Source organism: Ammodytes marinus (assembly GCF_949987685.1).
Source record: "Ammodytes marinus genome assembly, chromosome: 16".
In the NCBI taxonomy this organism is placed as follows: Eukaryota; Metazoa; Chordata; class Actinopteri; order Uranoscopiformes; family Ammodytidae; genus Ammodytes; species Ammodytes marinus.
The window spans coordinates 5,760,281-5,784,344 of NC_137220.1; the positions used below are offsets into that span (position 1 = coordinate 5,760,281).

Consider the following 24,064-nt stretch of genomic DNA (forward strand, 5'->3'; position numbering starts at 1 on the left):
ATCAATGATGTATAACAAGAACATCTGTAAACCCTTACATTTGAGAGGCTAGAATGAGCAGATCTTGGTTCGAAAAATAGACTATGAAAATATTCATAGATTATGTTAGATTATGTCAATGAGACAGATGTCGAGAATGTCAAGTCAAGTCAATTCTGCAATATGTGTCAGAAGACATCAGAAAAAAACTATTCTCTCCGACCCCTGGTGCAATAAGTACAAAATATATTATTTTTTTAAAGAAATGTAATACACACAATAAGTAAACTGTAAATAACACTGACCGGTCCTGACAGCGTCCTCTGCCTCGTCCCGTGATGGGGTCCAGCCGTTGGGACAGGCTTTCCCAGAGCTGTACTCCCTCAGCATGTGGTGGAGCTGAGCCGGGTTCAAGGCAGAAAACTCTGCCCGAAGAGACGTCCAGGACGCCTGCACACACAACCAAACAACCACAAGAAAACAAGAGACATAAAGCCAAACTATTCTAGAAACTTTAAAATGAAGGATTGAAATAGTACGACGGAAAATTAGGGCCACCCGCGTCCAGGAAAAATAAATCAATAAATTACGAGAATGTAGTCGGAATTTTTTACGAGAGAGATAAACGTAATTCAGAAAAACATATTATCGGTAACCAACAAAATGATATTGAGAGTAGTCTAATGGCAGTGTCTGTTGTGTCTCAGGTGTTGGGCCGTGCCACACACAGTCAACAGCAGTTTATGATAAAGTGGTGTTGATGTGCCAAAAGATTAAGCAATTCCTTATTTCTTAAAGAAGTAAGATATACTGTAACTAGAATAACACACAGCCTTAGACTACCACTTCAGTTTTATAACATTACTCTATTTTTCTCGTAAAAAATCTTTCTTCAACATGGCCCTAAACACAGTTCTATATAAAAAAAGATCCCTTGCTGGTTTTATCTCAAAAGACGAGCCACAAACTTACGTTGTCGTCATTGTGAGAATGACAGGGTGTGAGAAACAAACATTTTCCCACCACGCTTCTTTCCATATAAGGAAACAAACACAGTCATCGCTACCCTCTCATTTGCATCCAAAGCATTTCAAACCCAATTATATGATCTTGTAAATAGTTTTTTGTCTCTGTAATCCCAGGAGCCAGATGTGGGAGCAAAAGCCTCTTGGGAAAATATTGAAGAGCTGTTTCATATCGCTGTTTTTCTTTTCGGCACTCAAATGAACAAACTGTGAGTGTATTGTGCATTGTAACACGTCATCCATGTAGCAGCGTGAGAAATGTACACTTCTTATTATCAGCTCTCAGGAAAGCTTTAAAAAGTCCTTATCATGAACTACGATTATGTCCTCACAGCAACTCTCTCACTGCAGCACACTTGAGGAAAGACAATGTTTTATCTTTAGCCGATTACAGAAAGTGTCTCAAGGATAAGGAAGCACTAGGTGAGTGAGTCACGTACCGGAGACAATCATGTGATTATTACTAGACAAACATTACAAACATGACATCGTTCATTCAGCTGAATTGGTGGAAGTGGGACACTGCCCAGACATGCCCGGGGGCCCACAATAGAAACCATAACTTTAATGTTGTTACGTCCCTGCCCTTTCTCTTTATAACGCAGACTCCCGCGCTGAGCTCAGCAGAAAACTCAAGTTTTAAATGCTGCTTATAAACAGCAGAAGCATTCAAAAACGTCTGACAGTTTAATGTTTGGCAGAGAGAATCTCCTTAAAATAACTCCCTCAGATGTTGCGTTTTTTTCCCCCAAAACTGCTGGCATAACAAACATGGCCACACATCCCTCTGGAGTAATTCACAGCTGTGCCAGTAAAACACTTCAGCCCAGAAGTCCAAATGGAAAACTAAAAAAAAATAAAATCTGTGTAGGGTGTGTGCCCTGCTGCGGCTGCCACAACATGACCTCATCATGCCAGGGCAGGGATTCACTAAAGCACCAGCAGCCTAGCAACCATCCAACCCCACGTACAGGGTAGACACAGTGCAGCCTTTCCACAGCTGTTCTAGGGGGAGGGCTGGAGATGTGATGTGCCCCAGGAGAGGTTTCGGGCTGGTACCATGCAGCGAGTCATAGAGTGAAACCAGGTGTCAACGTAAAGGTGTCTACAGTCACTTTTCATATAAAACAGGTGTTGTTTTATTAAATACATTAAACACTTCTGTTATTTATCTAATGTATGTTTAAGTGTATAACTGCCTTTCTCTCCAAAATGTCCCTTTTTGTTTATGAGTTAGTAAGTTATTTCCCTCATTAGTGAAACCGAAGAAGTAATGCTCTCACTGTATTTGTCTTGTAAAATACGCAACTAACTACACTACAAGCTTTGATCTGAAAGCCATATTTTAGGAGAATACTTTTTATGAGATAAATAGATTTACAGGGGGTTATGTTGAGAAAACATAAGCATACAGTGTACAGTATATACTGTAGCATTTCAAGCAACAGTAGCACATGGCTACCTCAGCACAAAAACATTCAGTCATTCCTGGCTTTTCATTAGGACACTGAACACCTCAGTGTTTTGCTAACCGGCCACGTGAGAGCTCAGTTTCCTTCTGCAGTTTCAAATGTAAACAAGATTAAAATAGGTAACTAAGAGAGAGGTGTGCTCAAGGAGGGGATTAAAATGTTATGCTGGTATGGCTACTACTGCAAATAGTAGACACTGATAACAGCACATATAAAGTGTTGTTCTAGTATAGTACAGTATTGTTTGACTGATACAGTGTGTGATTCCTGAACATATATTGAAAAAGAGGCATTGAAAGGCTTTTAACTGCCTTTACTCTAATGCATTTCTGTGCCATTTGAGCTCTTAGCCACAAATTCCATTTTTCTTTTGTGAGAATAAATAGGCTTCAGGTTGATAATTCATGACACACATACTCTGGTTAACAGGATATACTCAAGTCCATATGATTTCAGGTTTGATAAGTGACAGCCAAACTTTTACCGGCACCATGACCTCATCTGTTGATCATTTTAGTGTGTTTACATTTCCTGATATCGTATCAATGAAGCTGGCACCATGGGAGTTTCAGTGCATCTGTTTTAAGTGCTACTATAACCATAAAGCTGTTGCATGCTTGCACAGGCTTTTATGGCGTTATCAGTCATTGTTATCGCAATGTTTGACAACAATAACAAGCTGGTGAAAGGAGTAAGACTGCTGCAGAGGGAAGAGTTAAAGATGCAGTCAGTGATTCTGGAGAATGCTTGTTGTCTAAATCTCTTCTTTTTTTTTCAATATCCACTACCTGACTGTAAACTGAAAAGCCTATGGAAACAAAGGGGGCCTACCGTAGCTAACAACATGCCCGTTTACAGAGCCTAGGCTGTGTATAATTAACACCAGAGTTTTTCCAGCTTGCAAACAGTACCGACAGGTACTAAATCATGAGGAGATATTCACTGATTTCGACCAAAAGTGATTTTGACAACAAGCGTTCTCCAGAATCACTGACTCCACCTTTAAGTGAAGTTCAGATTTTATCAAAAATGTACAGTTTTGCACCTAAAACATAAACCTACAAAATGAATCTCGCACTGACACCTTAAACGCAAAGAAAACATTCAGGCTGACGCGAAAACGTGACTTGACTCTACAAACTCCACCCGGGTCGGGGTTAGACAAACAGGAAAGGAAGAAAGGGAAGTTCTTCTGACCTGCAGGAGCGTTTCTTTGGGTGTGGCCAGCAGATTGACAGCAGCAGAGAGCTTGTGGAAGAACTGTGTGGTGAGATCTCCCAGCCCGATGCTCTGGATCCAGTCCATCAGAGTGTCCAGGTTGGCCCGGATCTGAACCCCTCGGGACCACTGGTAGAACCCAGCCACAGAGCCTGAGGGGCAGAGCAGGGGGGAATTAGAGAAGTGTGTCACATGGTTTAATGTGCAACTGACTCAATGCTCAACTGACATAGTGCTTACACCCAGAAACAGTGTAGACATGGCAGTTATATTTATCAGAATATAATTTCTTATATTTGGGTTATTTAGCATATTCTTGTCCTATTGATCCTGTGCAATTTTTAAATTGTTTGTTTTAATTGTTTACTTTTCAGGGATCCCAGGAAGACTAGTGACCTTTGTGGAAGGTATTGAGGATCCAAAGAAATAAAGAAACAAAATGTGTTCTTATTTGTGCATTTTTCTGTGCTCATTTGTCTATTTTTTTCTCTCTCATTTAAAGTGTAAATAAGGTTCCTACTTCAATAATTACAGAGTTAAAATGTTATGAATTATTGAATATTAGCATGATGATTGTCAACTGTAATATAAATACAAGGTGACTCCAATAAAGATAATAAAAGATAAAAGGAAAACCTTAATGAAGTCTTACCTCTCTCCATAAGCGCGTTGAACAGTGATGCGTTGATGAAGAAGAACAGGTAGGCACAGAGCTGTAGGGAGATGTCTGGATGGACCTGGAAGGCCGTGAGGAGCTTGAGAGCCTCCTTCAGAACCTCCAGGATATCGTTGAGTCCGTCGGGCACTCGCAGCGTCCCGCTCTCTGAGAAGGGGTTCCCATCCAGCAGACCAGGCAGGGCTGAATACATACTCTGTGGGGAGAGAGAGAGATAGGGAGACATTTTACATCTCTACAGTACATGCCTGATGAAGGTCCTTGTGACCAAAACGTTGGTTATTAAATAAATGTATCAGTGAAAGAACAAGACAGTGTGCGGGAGTTTTTTCTTAGTTTGACTTCATCTCTACAGTATAACATCCAGATGGTCTTTTTCTTATTGAAGTATTAGATAATATGGAACCTCTGGATTGGAAAACACAGACACACAGAAACACAAAAACAAAGAAACACACACACACACACACACACACACACACACACTCTCTCTCTCTCTCTCTCTCTCTCTTCTTCCATCATCACTACTAGGGGACCATGGGAGTCAAGCAGTGATAAGGGTGACACTGAGTATTTCTCAGGAGCAAATGAACCAAATGTTGATGCAACTTTCATTTGCTTTCATGTGATTCCTGATTATATCCAGTAAAGCGCAAAACAAATTTAGTAGAAAGGTGAAGTTCCTTTTTTTGTCTTGTTTAGTGTTGCTATGTACAGGACATATGGAAAAAATGACGCAATGGGAAGAAGGCATGCACAGAGCGTACAGGAAATTTGCAGAAAAGCTTATGATTCACAATGCACAGGGCAGCTGTAATGAATAACACTACAGTCCCAAAGAAAGGATTAAACCGCTGATTAAAACAAATGAACACACATCAAAATCCAAATTAAACCCCCAGGTAACTTTAAAATGTAACTTAAACGATGACAAATCATTACCATTAAATCATTGCCAGTACCCCCAGTCCTAATAATGATTTTGTTTCACTGGTTTTGAATCCAACCGACTTTTAATATAAACTGTGGCCAACTCTCAGCTCCGATAATATATGTCCAACATGCCAAAGACACTGAGGTATACAAAATTCACTGAAACAACAATAACAACTCGCACAATTGAAACCACACGTTTCACTCAAATAGTTACAACATAACATGGGAACAAGGCAGTTCTGCAAACGCTGCAGAAGCTGTTTTATTGAACCACCACTTCATTATCAGACCTCACACAGATCCGGCTCTTATCACTTCTCTTTCTGACACAGATCTGCCTTTGTTTCTCATGCATGACATCACCTGTTAACTAGGCCCAAAAACACACACACACAGAAACACACACACACACAGAAACACACACACACACACACACACACACACACACACACTCACCCACCGTGACTATGATAATGACCTCAGAGAAACTGAAAGAGGCCATAAAGATGACAATAACCCTGCATGCCTGAGGCAACAGGTCAGCAGGTAAGGCTCAGCAAATCTGACGGTGCTGAACGGTTATCGTTGAGACAAACTAAAACCTATCTTACGCATTTAATATATTATATTTTGTGAACCTAGTAATGCAGGTAATTAGAACATAGACAGATATTCATCAAATGTTTTCTTTGTTTTGTTCTAATCAGCCCTGTTTGACCATGGCAAGAAAAATATTTTGCTCGCTCCATTTATAACATTATGAGTTGTATTAGACTTTTTCATTATCCAAAAAGGTTAATTTAGTCTAACGTGATAAATTAACTTGAGTGTAAAACTGCTTTCTGATAAAAGTTCAATGGATTGGGTAAATTCTGAGGAAAACTGCAGTAAGTGTTGCTCCTTGGGTTTGGGTAGTTGTATTCATATTCTAGCCAAGCCAGAAGAGAAAAAAGAAGTGAAGAAAATGATGTCAGTGTGCGTTATAAACATTCAGTCATATTTTCTCAGGAAATTAACAGAAAGGATTTTTTTTTTCCGCTCCGTCCTTCCGTTCCCCTGTTGGGTGTTTTCTCTGGTGAAAATGTGTCTTCCTTTTGCAGGAAACAGACTGCAGCTCTTATATAGCTAAATCCTCGCTCTTTTCCACCTGAAATACTAGTAAGCAGCGAAAACATACATAAATAACACATTGTCTTATTAGGAAAAAAAAGTTGCAATGTATGTTATTGCTTTAAACAAAGCTGGGACTGTACGATTAACACGCCTTGTAAAAATAAACGTGACAGTACATTTTCAAACTGCCACAACATGAAAGGAATTCCTTAGATAAGTTTTTTTTCAGACCAGGAACATAAAGTGTTACAGTAATAATAAAACAGTAAAGTGTTGGTTTCTCAGCACAGGCAATAAAAATATGACTGTGTGTGTATTCAAAACAACAGCACAGACTGTTCCTGCTTCCTTCCCTCCCTTCCTCAGACCTGGCGGACGGTGGTGTTTCTGAAGCCTCTTATGTTAAATGTCTATGCTGCAGTTGTGTCACAAAAAGCCATCAGGACACACATTAATAATATGCATTTCCAAACTCTGAAAATCTTCTTTAAAGTGTGTATCTACTTTACTGTATGATGTACAGTTTTGAAAGCTGTGCATGGATTGGCATCGTATATCTGTTGCACCCAACCTGTGGAACAGTTTACCTTCACGGTCAAAATCATGTCTAAAGACCCACCCTTTATATAACCAAGCACTGTCTTTAGTCTGTCTGTTGCACTTCATTTAATACCCTTTATAATTGTTTTAAACATTAGGATGTCTCTGTAAAGAACTTTGGAGATCACCTGTTGTTTGTAAATGTGCTTTGTGAATACATTTTACCTTGACCTAATTTCAACCAATTCACTAAACAGTCTAAGCTCTGTTCAGATTTCATTCTGGTTCTCACCAAATCAAGCTTTCTGCTTTTGTAATTCAACAAACCTTGAGAGACAAGATTGTCCTTTTTGTTTATATTGAACCGTCGGTGGAAAAGACACCCTGCTCACTATCTCACAGGTCTTTCCTGAGCAGGAGTGCCAGATAAAGTTAGCGTTTCCATTCTGTGATTGTGTTTTTTTGTCTGGAAAATGCTCAATGAAAACAGAATATAATGTTTATACAGGCCAATATCCTGCTTCACATGTGACCGACACTCCGAATTTACAGGTCAAAAAGGAAGTGAAACATGTTGATGTAACTCTGTGTGTGTGTGTGTGTGTGTGTGTGTGTGTGTGTGTGTGTGTGTGTGTGTGTGTGTGTGTGTGTGTGTGTGTGTGTGTGTGTTAAAGAGCATAATGTGGTGGCTAACCTTAGTGAGATAGTAGACGGACTGCTGGAAGGTGAACATGATGACTTCCTCCAGGACTGTCATGGCTTCCTCACAGGCGGTTCGAGTGGAGGACATCTCAGAGTCCAACACACCTGGCAACACACACATACGTACAGATAAGTTGAAAATACATACAAAACACTGCCGACCTGATGCAATCAAAAGGCCGAATATGTACATTTTAAGAAATTCATTCTCAGTAGCAGGGCCGATGGCGGTAAAGTGAGCTACAGTGAGCAATGCACAACACAGTAAATGGACTCCACTTATATAGCGCTTTTCCCTGGTTTGTCACAGACTTAAAGCACTTTACATTGTTTTGTACACATTCACCCAATCACACACACATTCATACACCGATAGCAACAGCTTCCACGAAGGGTGGAAGCTAACTATCGGGAGCAATTTACTCGATACACTAGACCAGTTAAAATGATGGATGAGTCAAGTGTTGTTGCAACGTAAACGTTATTTTAGTTTGACTAACATTGTGATTCTGACATAACTTCTTTGGCTGTTGTGTCTATCCGGTTAAGCTTCTTCTTCTTCTGTTTAAATATGTGACGCATAAATGTTCCATCATTTGGATCATCACAAAAAAAAAACCCAATCCTCTTCATAGAAATAAGTGTACTGCATGTTTTAATTTAGACAATGGAGAAAGTCTAATTTTCAAGTTTCATTGCAACCCATTTACCTATATTCAATATATAATGTAAATTGATACATAGTGGACCTTTAAGTTTAAAAATGGACCACACCAGTGCAGTGTTTTTGCCCACCTTTCTCCTCCTGGCCCCGTCTCCATGGCAGCAGCTGAGGCACCTCATGCTGGATGAAGTGCAGCAGTTCTATGGAGTTGGCCATCCACAGCACCAGAGGCTGCAGGCCTGGGATCAGCTCGTCCATGCTCAGCAGCTGCAGATGCTGGGGCTGCACCTCACTGGAACCACTGGTGGAAAAACACACACAGAGATTAGTGCTGATCACCAAGTAAAAAATAATAATAATATTGAGCTTGACTAAAATGGAAACAGATCTTTTTTTTTGGTGTGAAGCCTTGTCTTTATAGTTTATGATTGAATAGTTTAACCAGTACATTTTGCTGAGACTCTTTGGGTGATGCGCATTTAAATGATCTGATCATTTTCTTAGTAATGTTGGTGACTGATAATTGCTGCTTAGCTGTAATTTCATCTATAAAAAATAAATAAAAAATAAAAAATAAATGTAAACCTTTTTTAAATGCTTACTATTCAAATTCAGTATAAGCAGGATCCCTATGTTTTACTTCCAACATGTTTGTTGTGACAACAGACTTCAGTGAGTCTGACTTCAGAATTAGTCAGGACATGAAGAAAGTTTATCACTCACAAAAATAGACAATATACCGTTTATTTAACCTTTATTTTGTATTGAACTTCCTCTAATATTTCTGCCTATCAGTCAAATAGTTATTTCTAAACAGGGTCAGAGAGAGAACTTTCCATTCCTCTTTATAAATCTCTTGTAACATTGCTTTTCCTACTATGTCATGTCAAAAATGGCTGCTGTGAAAAAGGACTTATCTACTTCTTGTAAAAAGTTCAGAAATTATTTGTTTAAGAAATTAGTTAACTTACAGTGGATGGTCAATTAATGGTAACCCTTTTCTCTGCTCCATATGATTGAACTCTGAATACTTTTAGTGTTGTACTATGTTTTCGGATACGATTCGATTTTTGTATTTGTTTACTTTTCTTAACAAAATAATAATTAAAAAAAATGTAAAAAGATAATTGATGTGTTATTTGATGTAGGAAATCTTCACACTTGCAGCCTTCAAAAACTGGCATCACACTTTTGTCCATTGACTATTCCCTCATTCACTTCTATTGATTCAGAGTTGGTAAAACCTAAATAACTTTGCTCTTCTCCGTGGACTGATAGTGTAATCTACTAGATAGTAAAACAGACACAGTGCTACATGAGGAAACTCAGCTGCTTCTTCTTGATTTAGAGAAGGAGACTGTGGGAAATTCTCTCTTTGCACAACCGGCGTTTGAGACAAGTCATTGTTTTCTGCAGGAGCACATAGTAGTAAAAATCAGACTTTAACTCCTCTTTTATCCAGACAATAAACCTTAAGGTGTCAGGAGGAGTCGTATATCATTGCGGGTGGCAGCTGCGGCTCCCCTCACTACAGCAGGTCATTGTCATGTATTTCTGGGGCATTCTGTAAACACTTGCGGTCGGTCTACTCACATGTCTGGCTGGATTGCTGCAAGTTCCTTTGTCTTCTCCTAAGAAAAGCACAAAAAGAAAATATCCATTTTAACCTGCAGACATCTATCCTTAGAGAGAGTCTTAAATTGACATAATTGTAGCATTGTGACAGCATTTCATGGTTTAGTCTGAAGAACAATGTTAAGGTGTTTTGCCTCTTTCTGGTTGGTTTACTGAACACAGACAGACACATAACACAGAATGCTTAAATCAGCAACTGCAGACAGCCGTCTATATTTGCACTCAGTTCAAGCGTAGTTAGGCCACATAATACTTCGCCAACTTGTGACGGTGCAGTGCAGCGTATCAGTCCACAAATCAGCAGTGAAAAAATCCTACATTTAGCATACAATTGAACGGATATTAATTTGTTGGGTAAGCATTTACATATGGAGAAAAATACGATTTTCATCTGGCCCCCTCTGCAACAATACAATGCTGACGTCGTCTCTCGCAAATGCCTTTAAATGACTGCGCTGATCTCTGATTCCTTTTCTTTTTCTTTACTAGTTCGGATTAAATACATTGTCAACTCAAATGGCAGATCAGCGTTTTCATCCTTACCCACATGACGACCTGGATCTGATTGGCTATCCAGAGCAGCAGCTGCCTGAAGTGCGTCAGCTGGAAGGTGGAGGCCGAGTGCTGGATGCAGAGGCTGAGCAGGAAAGCCGGCGTCAGCTTGGGTTCGTTCCCACTGGGGTCCAACATGTCCAAAATCTCCTGCAGCACCATCTCCTCCTGCTCCAGCTCATAGCTTACCGACGCCTCCGTGCCTTCCAGGTCCCTCCAACGGGGCGGTAGGGGCCGCCTATGGCACCTTTTGATGGGGATAGCGGTGCCACATGAAATGCAATTGGATGATGTTTTTGTGTCATTGTTGGGGCAGAGTGTGGTCATCCAAGGGGGAGTTTGAACAGATTCTAACGTGGTAGGATCCTTAAACATGAACAGGTAGTGTTTCCCGAAGCCGACCAAGTCCCCAGGGTTTAGTTCTACCTCCTCTTTAAGGAGGAAACCGTTTCTGGTGACAGGGGCTCCGTGGAGGGGCTTGAGCATTGTCAAGGTCTTTCTGTGGTCGCCCGTGGAGTCTAGGCTGCTAGAGTCCAGGCGTCGGACACAGCAGTGTTGGGGCAAGACGTCCGGGGCAAAGAGGAGGATGTCCACCTTCAGTCTCTCCTCGTCTTCCCCGTTACAATGCTCCCTGCAGCAGCCGAAGATGGTGGTGGTGCCGCTCATTAGGTAAATGACAAAATCCTGCAAAAAAATAAACATTTTATTACAGCAAATTTATTCTGGTTTTTGCTATTAATTAATCCAACGTTAATTTTCTTATTTAATCCAATAATAGCCTGGTCTATACAATGTCATTATTGCTGACATTTATTTTATATTGTGTGTTTTTTTTTCTGCTTTTTTTGCTTTTTGTTTTATTTATTCATCTACTACTATTTTAACTTTGTTTTTTTTGCTTACATGTTTGAAATAAAGACAATGAATGAATAGTAAGTCTTCAACTTTCTTGGTTTGCCCGATCAAAAGTCTTCAAAGACCTGATAATAAATTACAATCACAAGACAGAAAGTGCACACAACTGGGAAGGTGGAACTGCTGATGCAATGTTTTCCATCACAATCACTTTAACAAGACATATTCATTTCACTATAATATAAAACTAGAAGCCAACATTTCTCACATTGGGGAAGCTAAAACCATCATACACTTGCAATTGTTGGTTAAAAAATTACTTAAATGATTTCTTTATTATCAAAATATCTGATGATACATTTTTGACGTTTGACTTAATCGTCAAACCGACTCAGCTCTAGTTAAATCCCATATTCTTCTGCAGGTAAATTCTGCTTCCCAACAAACAGCCAATGTAACATGTTGGCAAAGTACCAACAGTGACGTTGCGCATGTGAACTGCAACAGGATCAGCTGGTATAAGAACTACCTGCTCTGAGACACTGTGAAGCCAGACAGGAAAAGAAGGGGATTATGAGTGAGACGTGGCTGATGTCCCACTGTCACCTCAGGGTCACCGCAGTAAGACTATTAGTGGGTGATGATACACTATCAACTGGGCTGGTAGGAGCAGGTGACAGGGATAGTTAAGGCAGTCGCTACAACTTTATTATTATCGCCGTTCATACAAAAAAGGGTTGGGAACTTTTGTAGATTACAAGTAGATATTAATTAAAGTGTATACGTTAATACACTTAAACGTCCAGCTAGTAAGTATGCAAACCAATATAACTGTCTACATAGTGATGCACTTAATGGTCAGTTTGTTGATAGTGTCGAAAGTGTTAATTATTAATATACTATGTTTAGCATTCAAGTTATGCTATTCATTATGGGTTGGTGAAATAAAACAAATAAATATGCTTGAGCTGTTGTACATTTTAACAGGAAATTTTAGTTCTGACATTTTAGGGACAAAATGATTAATGAAGAACATAAATGTCAGGTTAATCGCTAATGAAAATATTTGTCATTTTCCGCCTTCATTTTGTTTTCCTTCCACCGGTCAAAATGTCAATGTGCAAACACAATTTCCATAACAGACTTTTAAAAAGGTTTTTAATTGCTCAGTAAAAGTTCTCAGTTCCTGTTGCAGACGGCTGATATACCCTGCTGGTTTCTTTGCTTTGGCTCGAGGTTGAGCTATTGTTGCCGAGTCAGATTAGGTCTGCTGTGTTGCTACCAGCATCCTGCACAGTCAGCAATCTCCACCGGTGGAAATACACAATGTTGCGAGACAGATTTGTGTTCCTAGGAATGGGGCCGGTCTAAAGCCACAGCCTGACTCTTTGGTTTTTACTGTGAAAAATGAGCCTGGGCAAAGTAGTGATTCAAACTGCATCACGCCCCAGCAGAGACATGCGTTGGTGGGGATATTTCTGAAAAACTGTGGCAAAGTTTAGAAGGTGGAGTCAGCGGTTCTGGAGAACGCTTGTTGTCAGAATCACACTTTTTGCCCAAAATCAGTGAATATCTCCTTATATCCGCTACCTGGCCAATACTGTGTCTGCGCTGAAAAAAATCCAGTGGGAATACACAGCATAGGCTCTGTGCTATGTAAACAAAGGGAATGTAAACAAACGGGGCACACCGTAGCTAGCAACATACACGTTTACAGAGCCTAGGCTGTTTAATAACACTGGATTTTTTTCAGCGCACACACAGTACGGACAGGTAGCTGATTTTGACAAAAAGTGATTTTCACAACAAGCGTTCTCTAGAATTGCTGACTCCAGCTTTAAAAGCCTGGTCAAGTGTGCTGGTATGTAGATTGCAGCTCACCAGTTTAAGTGCCCATCTCCTACCGAGTTTGTTTACAACGCCTAAAAATAGCTTGTGTTGTTTATCCTCCTCAACACAGTTTCTTTAATCAGGGTTACATCTCCTTGTTTCGAGCGTCCTGGGCAGGTTTCCTTCTGACTGTGTGTGGTGAACACTCTGTTCCTTGTGCTTTCATTGGGACATGATGAAAGACAGCTGGTCCTATGCGCCCACACAGGACAACACACCTCTGTAGTTCACTCCACCAGCTGCATTCTGAGGCCATTCTGAGAAATCTACAGTCAAGCTCTGAGTCTTTCAAGATTCAAGATTCAAAAGACTTTTATTTGACACATGCTCATAAAAGAATGTGCAGTGAACTGTTGGTGTGGCAGGCTCCGTATTACGTATGCTCAAAATTGAAAATATAGAAAAGTAATAGTGCTGTGTGTTTCATGCAATCTAAATGTTTTAGTCAGGACCACTCCAGTAAAAGAAACTAATTCCTATTTGCAGTAGTCATATTTGGCGTTATGGCTTTGGCAGCCGGGTACATAACAGATCAGCATCAATGACAACAGAAATGACATTGTCAAACATGCATGAGAAGGAGGAGCTGGGGTAAAGGTGGGTTGTAAAGCAGCTTGCAGAGGGTGGCAGGCTAAAGCAGCTTAAATACAGCGCCCTGTATGAGATTTTATTTACCAGTCAGAAGCCTAGAAGCAAATCAGCAGGTTAAACCTTACAACCTAGCACTTCCACTCCACTATGCATTGGCCAATCAGCTTGCTTCTCCCTCACTACACCTAGTCACTCGGCAAAATCACAACAGTTTTTTGACCCTTTCCCAAATGATGGAACGGGCTTCACATTGACACCAGGGGCCTGTTTCAGGTAGCTGGTTTTACATACTCTGGGTTTAATCATACGCTCTGAGTTGGTTAACTCAGAGCGCAGGGTTGATAAGCAACTCTGGGTTTTCGGTTTCAGAACAGTGGATCAGCGTTGGGTTTATCAACTCTGAGCGTGTTCACTCTGGGTGGAGCGTGTGCATAAAAGCCATCGTCAATGGATCGCTGATAACATGATTCACCATGGAAACAGAAGAAACAAATGATTGATCCTCCCACTTCTCCACTTCTCAAAAAAGAAAAAAAGAAATCTCCGCTCCTCCCACTAGAGTTAGAAATATTAACGAATGAGCTTATGGTAGCCTATGGAGAAGAATTAACGGGATATTGTCTCATAACTCTGATCTAATCTCCTCGGCAATTCAGAAAAAAAACAGAGCAAACATTTTTTGTCAAGATAATCATTTCTCTTCCGTATGAGAAGCCATAGTCTATTTTAAAAAGTTACGCATATCAGCTGTAAAGTAATAAAGCTGGCGCGGCACAGCATTGCTTACAGTGCCTAAAGCCTACTGTGCAGTAAACAGAACAGACTGTCGCTTCTTTTAAGTCAAGACACATTAGGTGACAGTTTCCATTGAAGAGCCTGATTGATTTATTACCAGATCCATTTTCCTCAAGTGATCACAGTTTAAATTATTATATCATTTTTATATTCATATTAGGCTATTTAACGAGGCTTGTCTGTGACTTTAGGATCGCACAAGTGAACTACAACGATCGCGTGCAGCCGCAGCGTTACATGAATCCACCTGACATAAATCTGTTCAGTGGCACAGACGTTAAAAAACATACAATAGGCTACAAATAGGTTTATTAATCTGAATGTAGAGCATGTCACGATGTGTAAGGTGGCCGCCTATATGAACGGACCGAGGGCTGAGAACAAGGCTACTGATCAGATAAATGATTGGTCAAACGTAAAATCATCAGGAAATGATAAAAACATCCCGATGGAGATTTCTATAGAGTGATTTTGCTTCAAACTGTACAGGGACGCGTGTGACAGTGACACTCTTTCTTCAGTCGGAGCTGCAGCGTAAAGTGAAAACAAACTCGGGTAGGTCTAACCACCTATCCAGCAGGTTAGACCCACGGCGTATGTTGCCGCAGTAACTGACTCTCGGTTGCACTGAACCTGCTACCTGAAACGGAAAACCCAGAGTTTCCACCAACTCAGAGCGAACAAACTCCGGGTTGCCTCAAAACCAGCTACCTGAAACAGGCCCCAGGACAGCCATAAGATAACACATCTTCCACTGCAGGCTCAATACACAAAAGGAAGGGTAGCTAAAGCTTCTGCCCCCGCGACCCTATCCTAGATAAGCTGTTGACAAGGAGATGAGATAATGCGGCTGTATTCTTAGAAAAAAATACTGTTGGTGTTGGTCAATATCTAGTGGCCCAAACACTTCAAGTGACAATACAGTATCTGGCACCTGGTTGAGTTTTGGTGGGAAGTTTGCATTTTCTCCACAGCACAAAGCTGTAATGTAAATATTTAAAATGTGGCATAATCCACTTGAAGCCCATTATCAACCTAGCTAATACACAGCTACCACACACAAACTGTTGACAGACACACGCACGCACGCACGCACGCACGCACACACACACAGTTGACCAGTCTGTTTACTTATCAACCTTTGTGTTTTACTGTAACTTACCTTTTTTTACTGTTTACTTTTTAGTGTCATCTTGTATTACTGTTGAAAAAGGCTATTGTTATATTTTGCCTCTTTAACTGATGCTTTTGTTATTTGCACTATCCGCTTTAGCTGCTGTTACCCTGAAAATGTAATAAAGGATTATCTTATTACCTTATTTTATCTTAATAAATAATATTGGATGGCTTTTCTATGAGTTATTTGTCATTTCAGGTTGATGCGAAAGTTTTGTTTTAACAAAATTGAAGGTAAGGGTCTATAGAACTATTTTGGTTCATGTGTATATTTGGGTCAGCACCTTCCCCCCTCCTCCTCACCTGTCTGTGGCTGTATCCCTGCAGCAGTAGGAAGTAAGGGAAGTCAAATGGTGGATGTATGGAGTACTGCGTAGTGTTGTCGTCGCTGCTCTCCGTCTCCTCCTTCTCCATGCCCAGCCTCAGCACCTCCTTGTCGGCCTCTGCCTCTGGGTCTTCCCTCAGCGCGGTGCTCTGTTGGGCCCGGCCGGCCTCCTGTCCCATGGCTGGAAGGTCCATCTCACTCAGGCTCCTCCAGATGCCCAGCCCGTCCACGTCATCCCCGCTGCCGTCCACAAACAGAGAGGTCACTCTGGAGCGGCTCTTCTGCAGCTTACGGGCCTGAGCGTTGATGCCTGGGGGTCGACAAGAGAACAGGGTGTGAAGAAAGGCCTTAACTGAGCAGTGTAATGTAAGACAAATTTACAATAGGGGGGCGCCCTTAGCTCAGTTGGTAGGGCGTTCCCCTCCCCCCCCCCTCCCCGGGCCGGGCCCAGCAGTAGACCCGGGTTCGATTCCCGCCCGCGGTCGTTCTCTGCATTTCACCTCTGTCTCTCTGCACTATCAATAAAGCATAAAACTGCCCAAAAAACATCTAAAATAAAAAATAAAATTACAATAAAGACAAATATATAAGGGATTCCTGGAAAGAGAAGCGCAACAAAAACTTATTATAGTCAAAGATGTGGCGAAAATACACAAGAAATGATAACCTTATGGTGGTAGGCAATGCTTTATAAAAGGTAAAGCTCCGAAGAAGCTACAATATGGTACAAGGTCACAAAAATCGAATAAGTTCATCGTAGATTCTCAGTTGACATTTTGCAAACTTTAAAGAAAATCCCTCAAAGCGTTCTTTAGATATTGCGCTCATAAGAATGGACCAGAAGATGGCCGGCCAACACGAAAACATTATGCCTCCGTCCTTCTGCTATCGCTGGCACGGAGGCTTAGGAAAACTGTTATGACTTTATTTTTGCTTTGTTTATTCGTCACGGATAATTGGTTTTCAATTACCAGAAAAAAAATGGTTTTAAAAGCATAACCAAAAAATTAACAATAACAAAAACTAAACTCTAAGTCAGAACAGCATATCGGTTCACTGCACTGGCACCGATTCAAATTAAATATGCGCAGAGTAAAGAGGGGAAATGTGCGAGGAAAAGTGAGATGTGACCGCCTCTATCTGATAGCAGTGGGCCTGACGTAACACAAACACCATTCAGCTCATTTGGAGCCATTAAGCGCCATGGAATGTCCAGCGAGCCCGGATTCACACCCGCCACTCGGCCTGCTCTTATCAGCTGTGGGGAAATGGGTGTTTTCCACATTGTTCAGCAGCAGTGTGACAGGACCGGGCTCACTGCCTGAAAGCTCATATACTGTGGAAGGTAAAGGGCAGGTTCCACCCAAGAGAGAGGAGAGAGAGAGAGGGGAGTGTGAACCATAAGAACAAGGCTTTGACTGATGCTGACAACATTGATGCTGATATGTTTCTGATGGTGGGAAACTCTTTGAAACAGCATTAAAGGTGGAGTCAGAGATTTTGGAGAGTGGTTGCTGTCAAAATGACTTTTTGTCAAAATAAGACTGATGTTTATATGCAGCCTAGGCTCTGTAAACTGAAATGTGAACAAAGGGGGGCCTAACGTAGCTAGCAACATGCCCGTTTACAGAGCCTAGGCTGTGTATTAACACTGGATTTTTTTTTTCAGCGCGCACACACAGGTAGAGAATTGTGGAGATAAGCTTGATTTGATTGATTTTGACAACAAGCATTCTCCTGAAGTGCTGACTGAGTGATGTGATGTAAGGACCTTTTAACCCCTAGAAATCACTATGTACTCACTTCAACATCTCATCCTGCTTCAATTTCAACTCTGTTATAGAATAAATCAAAGCTTTCCCTGATCCTTAACCAAGCAAGTTAAATAGCTGGCAAAATTCAAAACTCCATTATCAGTACTTCACACACAGGCAGTTGAAAGGAAAGCCAAAAAACATTATTAAAGATCCCCCTCACACCCTGCATAAGTCTTTCCAGTTAAAACTATCAGGATGCCACTAGCCAATAAAAACACTTCAAGTTGAGCCACATCTAAGAGGATTTTATGTCATGACAGACAATAAAGTTTTCTGCATCTGATTCTGAAGACCATTATGGGACCCCGAGGTTTAATCTTGTTTTTCCAAAGCTGCGATGAGGAGGTATCTTGAACACATGAGCAGAACCAAGAATAATAACTGATTAAACGGAGAGCCAGTATCGGTGAAGCAGAATACGGGTCCAAAAAACTAGTTTCCAAAGTCAACAGGGAGCCGCGGAGCCCCCAGTGTTCAGGAAGTGAGCTCTGATAGAAAGAATAACACAGCGATGAGTGGCCACATTCTGGCAGCTACGCAGAGCGCAGTGGGAAGGGCTGCGCAGAGCCTCACGGGGACCTAATGGAGCCCTCGCAATAAAACAAAGATAAGACTAGGGGCCACCAAAGCACTGACCTCCTCTATCCCTCATTGGAAAGCCTTTGTTTCCTCCTGACCTCTCCCACGTGTGTTACCATCTCCCCCTGTTCTAAGCTGGTGATAAGCCGGACAATGAGGGCCGTTAGCCTGCAATAAGAGACAAGGATAAAAGGGTCTCCCCATGCCAACTACAACAGAGGTACGGAGTGATTGATTACTCGGGCGTACGGATGTGAGGGTCACGGAGATGTTGCTAAGTCACTGTAGATGGTTTTAAGAAGAGCAGACACAACCAAATGAACCAAACCTACAGTATGGAGGTGTCACAGTTACCTGGGTTCCACTGGTTGCATTTGCATTGTGTTACGGCTCCGCAGTGGTTTTACTCGCGAGACCAAGCAGGTACAGGGGTCATTAACGGTAATGCAAGCACACACACACTGACTAAATACTTATCAGCTCCGCTACAGTGTCGGAGTAGAGAAGGACAGAATGTGCATCTTGTGAAATCCTCCTTTAATAATAATAATAATAATATATTCAATTTATACAGCGCTTTTCTCACACTCAGAGCACTTTACATAGGAGCACAACAGAAAACAAACAAAGGGAAAATGTAAAGTTGATGGGGCTTGGTTTAGCCGATGCTTGTACCTGCTGTGACGGTGTCTCTGTCCTTTAAACTTTGCTCTTGGACGCTGGCTCTCATCTGGATCTCAAAGCGCCTGGAGAAGCCTTCCTTGGGTTTCCATAGTGACTGCAGCATGAGGGGCTTCTCGTGGTCTCCCACCACCCTGAAACACTCCCTCCTCCAGCGGTTCTCTGAGCCCGTGGTCTGGCCGATCACATCACACAGCACGTAGTTACTGGGCTCTTCTTTCTCCAGACAGTACCTGGACAACAACAGTGGACGTGTATTTAGATAAGAGAGGACGACCTGAGCTCTCTTCCACTGTTTCCCTGTTAAGGGTTTATTTTCGGGGGACTTCATTGTTCAAATTGAAAGAAAAAGGGTAATTTGTGATACGTTGAGCCGGTTGAGGTAATTTACTTGACTCTGGGGTGTTAATGACTGCAACAACAACAAAAAAACTGTGAAACTGTTTTCCGGGTGGCAATACAATAACCTGGAGGTCACACTGTAGTGTGCATTCTTCTTGATAAATGGCTGTTAACACTTTTGCTCTCTAAAACTAGAGCCGCTCAAAAGTTCAGTTCTGATTACATTCCTGTAACAGAAACATGAGTTGTTTTACATGTGGGACGTATTTTAAAAAGTTGATTACATGTTTTAGGGGATTTGAGATGGTGATTCAGGGTAATTTAAATCTATTAGCTTAAAAAGAGCCTGTAAGATCTAACTCAGATCTTTTTAGACCCCATCTCAAATCTAAAACATGACACACGGCAGTTCACCCATTCAGCCCCTCACCTCTCTAAAGCCTCCTTCACCAGCTCCTTAGCACAGGACTGTGTGGTGGCCAGCACACTCTTGTAGTTGGTCCCTTGACAGATGTCGCTGCCAAACACCTTCAGGATGCCGGGGACAGACATCTGACTGGACAGCTCAGCCGGGTCGTCTGCAGCGGGGGGCTCAGCGCGCCGGCTACTGTCCCGCAGGTTGGGGCTGTGGTTGAACACAGTGGAGAACCGGTTGTTGTGGCGGCGGATTTTGCTTTTGGCCGGCTGCCGGACGGTGACACCCACACTCTCTGTGGAGCGCACAGTGCTGTCCGAGTCTTTGGACCTGAGAGGGAACAAGAGGACAAGATATAATAGTAATGTCAAAATCAGCCATCCTGCATATCTACCTACTGTATGAGCAGCTTTCTTACATACAGATTAGTAAGACTCAAGTGAATCATAGCGTCTGACTACACCCAGTGATTTATGGGTAAATAATAAAGTGAGGTGAGCTTGATCTACTATATTATCATCATAAAGTTACCACAAACAACTTCTTTAAACAACTTCAAATGTTAATAAATTATTTATGTAGGCACCAAGCACTACGTCGAAAGGAGGATGTTATTTTCTTGGTAAATGAACTGGGTTTATCTCCACTACATGCTCAATAAATAAACTTTTTCAAAGTGGAATTGGTTAACAAGCTTTATGAAAGCTGGCATTAATAGACTTTGGGACACAAAACCAATAAATAAAGACAAGCATATCCTTAAATACCCCTAGAAATACCTGTGCACCTGTTGTTTTGCTAAGTATTTAGCCACTTGTGTAAAAGAAAAAAAAAGTAAGTCCAAGAACATACATAACAGGTGGTTTAAAACTAAAACAAACAAAAAAGTATCTTATAAAAAGGCCTATACCTGCCGGCATCCACTTAGGAGTACCAAAGTTGTAAAAATACAAAATATGTCTTTATGGGAGAAGTTATGATGGTGCTGTCATAAAAAAAAATATGCTTGAGTGCAACAACATTACAGTGTGATAAACCATGTGTGTGTACTATAAAATACTTACTGGACAGATCCATTGCTGGGTTTCCTTCCCAGTTTGGCCAGGCGCTTCTTCGGAGAGCGGATCAGTAAGCCCACAGGGAAGCTTAGGGCTTGTTTATGAACGTGGCTGCTTCTCTCCTCCGAAATCATACTTGTTTTTTTCAATTCACCTGAACGCAACAGAAAAAGCTACTACAACCGTTGAGATGGGCAGTTGAAAATTGCATTATTCTCACAACTTGTCCAGATGAGAAGGTTTTCCCAGGAGAAAAGTCAACTTCCAACAAAAAAATATCACAAAAATGAAATCACAAAAAAGTGTGTAAATGCTCCAAGAGTGACTGAGTATCCATTAGAAGTCATAAAAAAAATGCTAGCTTGATAATGAGATGAATTGACGTTACATTCCGGTAGGTTCAAACTTCCAAATCAGTTTTCCTGAAGATAAAATCCAACCTGGAGTGATTTGTGTGAAGAAGACCAAGACGTAACAACATGTTCACACAAGTTTTGTCCGTTTTTTGACTGGAAGCAGCTCAAAGAACGAGTGGAAAAGACAAACGCGGTCCAAAATATTAACAACCGTTAGATCCGTTAGTTCCGTCAGGAGTGAGGACCTGTTGCTGTTGGAGTGGAGAGAGGCACGAGCCGAGCGAGCTACTACGGGTGACGTCACCGCAGCGTCACAGGGGAGGCGGGACAAATATCTTTACTCACAGTTATAAACGATATAAACATGCACAAAAAACTACGAACACACAAAAGAACCAAAGACTACAGATAGGAAATGTATTTTCGGTTTATTTAAAATAACAAATACCATTATTCAAGGCAGGGGTGTCAGGCAATACAACATTCTGAGGGGGGGGCAGAACAAGACAAGGGAATATGGGGTCCATCGTCCTTTACTGTAAAAATAATAGGCTACAAAAAACCTAATTTGACATATATTGGCCTATTCAATGGATGGTTTTTAAACTTCACTATTAAAGTGCAGCAATCATCGACTTTGTATTACGGTAGCCTAAATACTGGATCATTATATTGACATTTTCATGTCCATATTTTTTGCCGATATGGTTAAATGAAATAACTCCGACTCATTAACTCACTTTTTCACGTAGCATAACCTATGCCATTATTTAGACTAGGCCTATGCTTCACTCATAATGTGATAACCCACATATTATGAAATATTAACAATAGGCCAATTTACTAACAGCACAGACAATAGACAAACATGAAACACGTGCTCCAGGCTCCAATAATATGGACCTAAAAAAGAAAGAAAAAAAACAATCAAAACACTGAAATACATGAACCCCTAGAATAAATCAGGAAAAATACAGGGAAAGTCTCCTGAAGCTTATGTGTGAATCAAGTGCTTCATCTAGTGGCGGAAAGGTGTAACTGTCACGCAGCTGCACCTCAGCACCTCAATACATTGTCAGTCTATTTGTACAGACTCACGACAGTAAGGCAATAGCAAAATCCAAGATTAAAAACAGGCTGAGGCAAAAAAAATTGCTTTCAATAAAGTAGCATAAAATGGAAATACTCAAGTAAAGAACAAGTATCTCAACATAGCACTTCATTACAATACCTGAGTAAAAGAGCTTAATTCACACCCACACCATTAAAATAAGTTTGTATGGTAACATGCATCTAACACCTGCAGTATTGCTAACCAAATATACCTTCACTCACACACACACACACACACACACACACACACACACACACACACACACACACACACACACACACAGCCTTTGTAGTTTTTTTCTTTCTTCTTGTGGTATTGAGTAACACGGTGAGAGGCGGATGTGAGCGGCTCCACCGGCAGCTGCTCTGCACAGCGAGCGGTTTTGGAGAAGACAAAGATTCAGGTCAGACACACAGCTTTATACTTTTCTGCAAACGGCCTGTGTCTCTTCTCCATGCTTAGTGCACAGTATCCACTCAGTGTTATTAACCTGCACTGCACATCCATCCAACATGTTAACATTAGTTTTCACTATATGGGGATGTTCACTCACAATAATACAGATGTTTTTAAGAATGAATGGATGCTTATACTTGTAGATTAAAATAAAAATGAGAAAAGGGAGGTACAAAACACTGCATGTGGTCTTATTACTATAGTAAATTGCATCATCAAATTCAATATCACCACCAAAATCCACAATATATTGTTGACAACAGGACATAAGAGATATTTTGTTGTGTAAGGGACACACATCATCAATGATTTTATCAAATTCATTCATGTCTGATATTCAAACCTATAAAAGCTTAAGTTGTACCTGCAATCGGGTAACTTCTCGGACCAACAACATTATTTGACGATATAGAATTAACTCAAAATACGGTTTGGCAGCAAACCTTTTCTCTCTGCCCATGTTGTGTTCACATGTTGACAGGTTGAACAATGCTGAATGAAGCATTCAATAACAAGTTTCCATGTTCCCATGAGGCAATCAAGCTCTCAAAGTATAATCAGATTTCCTGATAAGGTTCATGAATGGGTTGCAAAATGTCAACACGACATTCACCGAGCAATTAAACAGTGCAGGATATAAAAGCAGTATGAATCATATTATATTAATATATAACAAGACTGTTACCATTTCATACATATGTACAACATTAAACCGTTTTTTCTTTTTCATGCAGTGAGATGAAAAGCGTCATTGCAGACGGGACTTCCGCAGGAATTCACAAACTTGAACTTCACAGAATCAATATGTCGCAGGAAGTCGAGTTGGTGGTACAGATAAATATAGAGCATATGTGCCATCTATGAGGCCTTTGTCATTTAGAAATACTATTTGATTTACCTTTTGTGGTGGACTTTACCACAATCAAATGACATTATATTCATTTCCACACAGATAACCTGATGGCACTGCACATTGCTTAGGTGGTGATTCAGCTGTGCAACATTGTTATTTATGAGTTCACATTAGGTCTTAATTTATACTTAACACAATACTAACTTTAAGTATTTTCTAAAATTACATTGTTGTGAAAGTGTGTTTTTC

General features: G+C 40.9%; 1 protein-coding gene across 1 annotated transcript in view; it reads right to left on the reverse strand.

The window, feature by feature from the left end:
* Window positions 1–21,617, reverse strand: part of radil2a (Ras association and DIL domains 2a) — a 32,865-nt gene extending 11,248 nt beyond the window's left edge. The window contains exons 1-11 of the mRNA XM_080043793.1: window positions 21,043–21,617; window positions 19,994–20,308; window positions 19,216–19,454; window positions 16,123–16,454; window positions 10,504–11,196; window positions 9,919–9,956; window positions 8,457–8,626; window positions 7,654–7,766; window positions 4,347–4,566; window positions 3,674–3,846; window positions 285–429 (exon numbers count right to left, since the gene is read on the reverse strand). Coding sequence (XP_079899919.1) covers window positions 285–429; window positions 3,674–3,846; window positions 4,347–4,566; window positions 7,654–7,766; window positions 8,457–8,626; window positions 9,919–9,956; window positions 10,504–11,196; window positions 16,123–16,454; window positions 19,216–19,454; window positions 19,994–20,308; window positions 21,043–21,170 — 2,566 coding nt within the window. The 5' untranslated portion in view covers window positions 21,171–21,617. The remainder of the gene's footprint in view (window positions 1–284; window positions 430–3,673; window positions 3,847–4,346; window positions 4,567–7,653; window positions 7,767–8,456; window positions 8,627–9,918; window positions 9,957–10,503; window positions 11,197–16,122; window positions 16,455–19,215; window positions 19,455–19,993; window positions 20,309–21,042) is intronic.
* Between the last annotated feature and the right edge of the window lie 2,447 nt (window positions 21,618–24,064).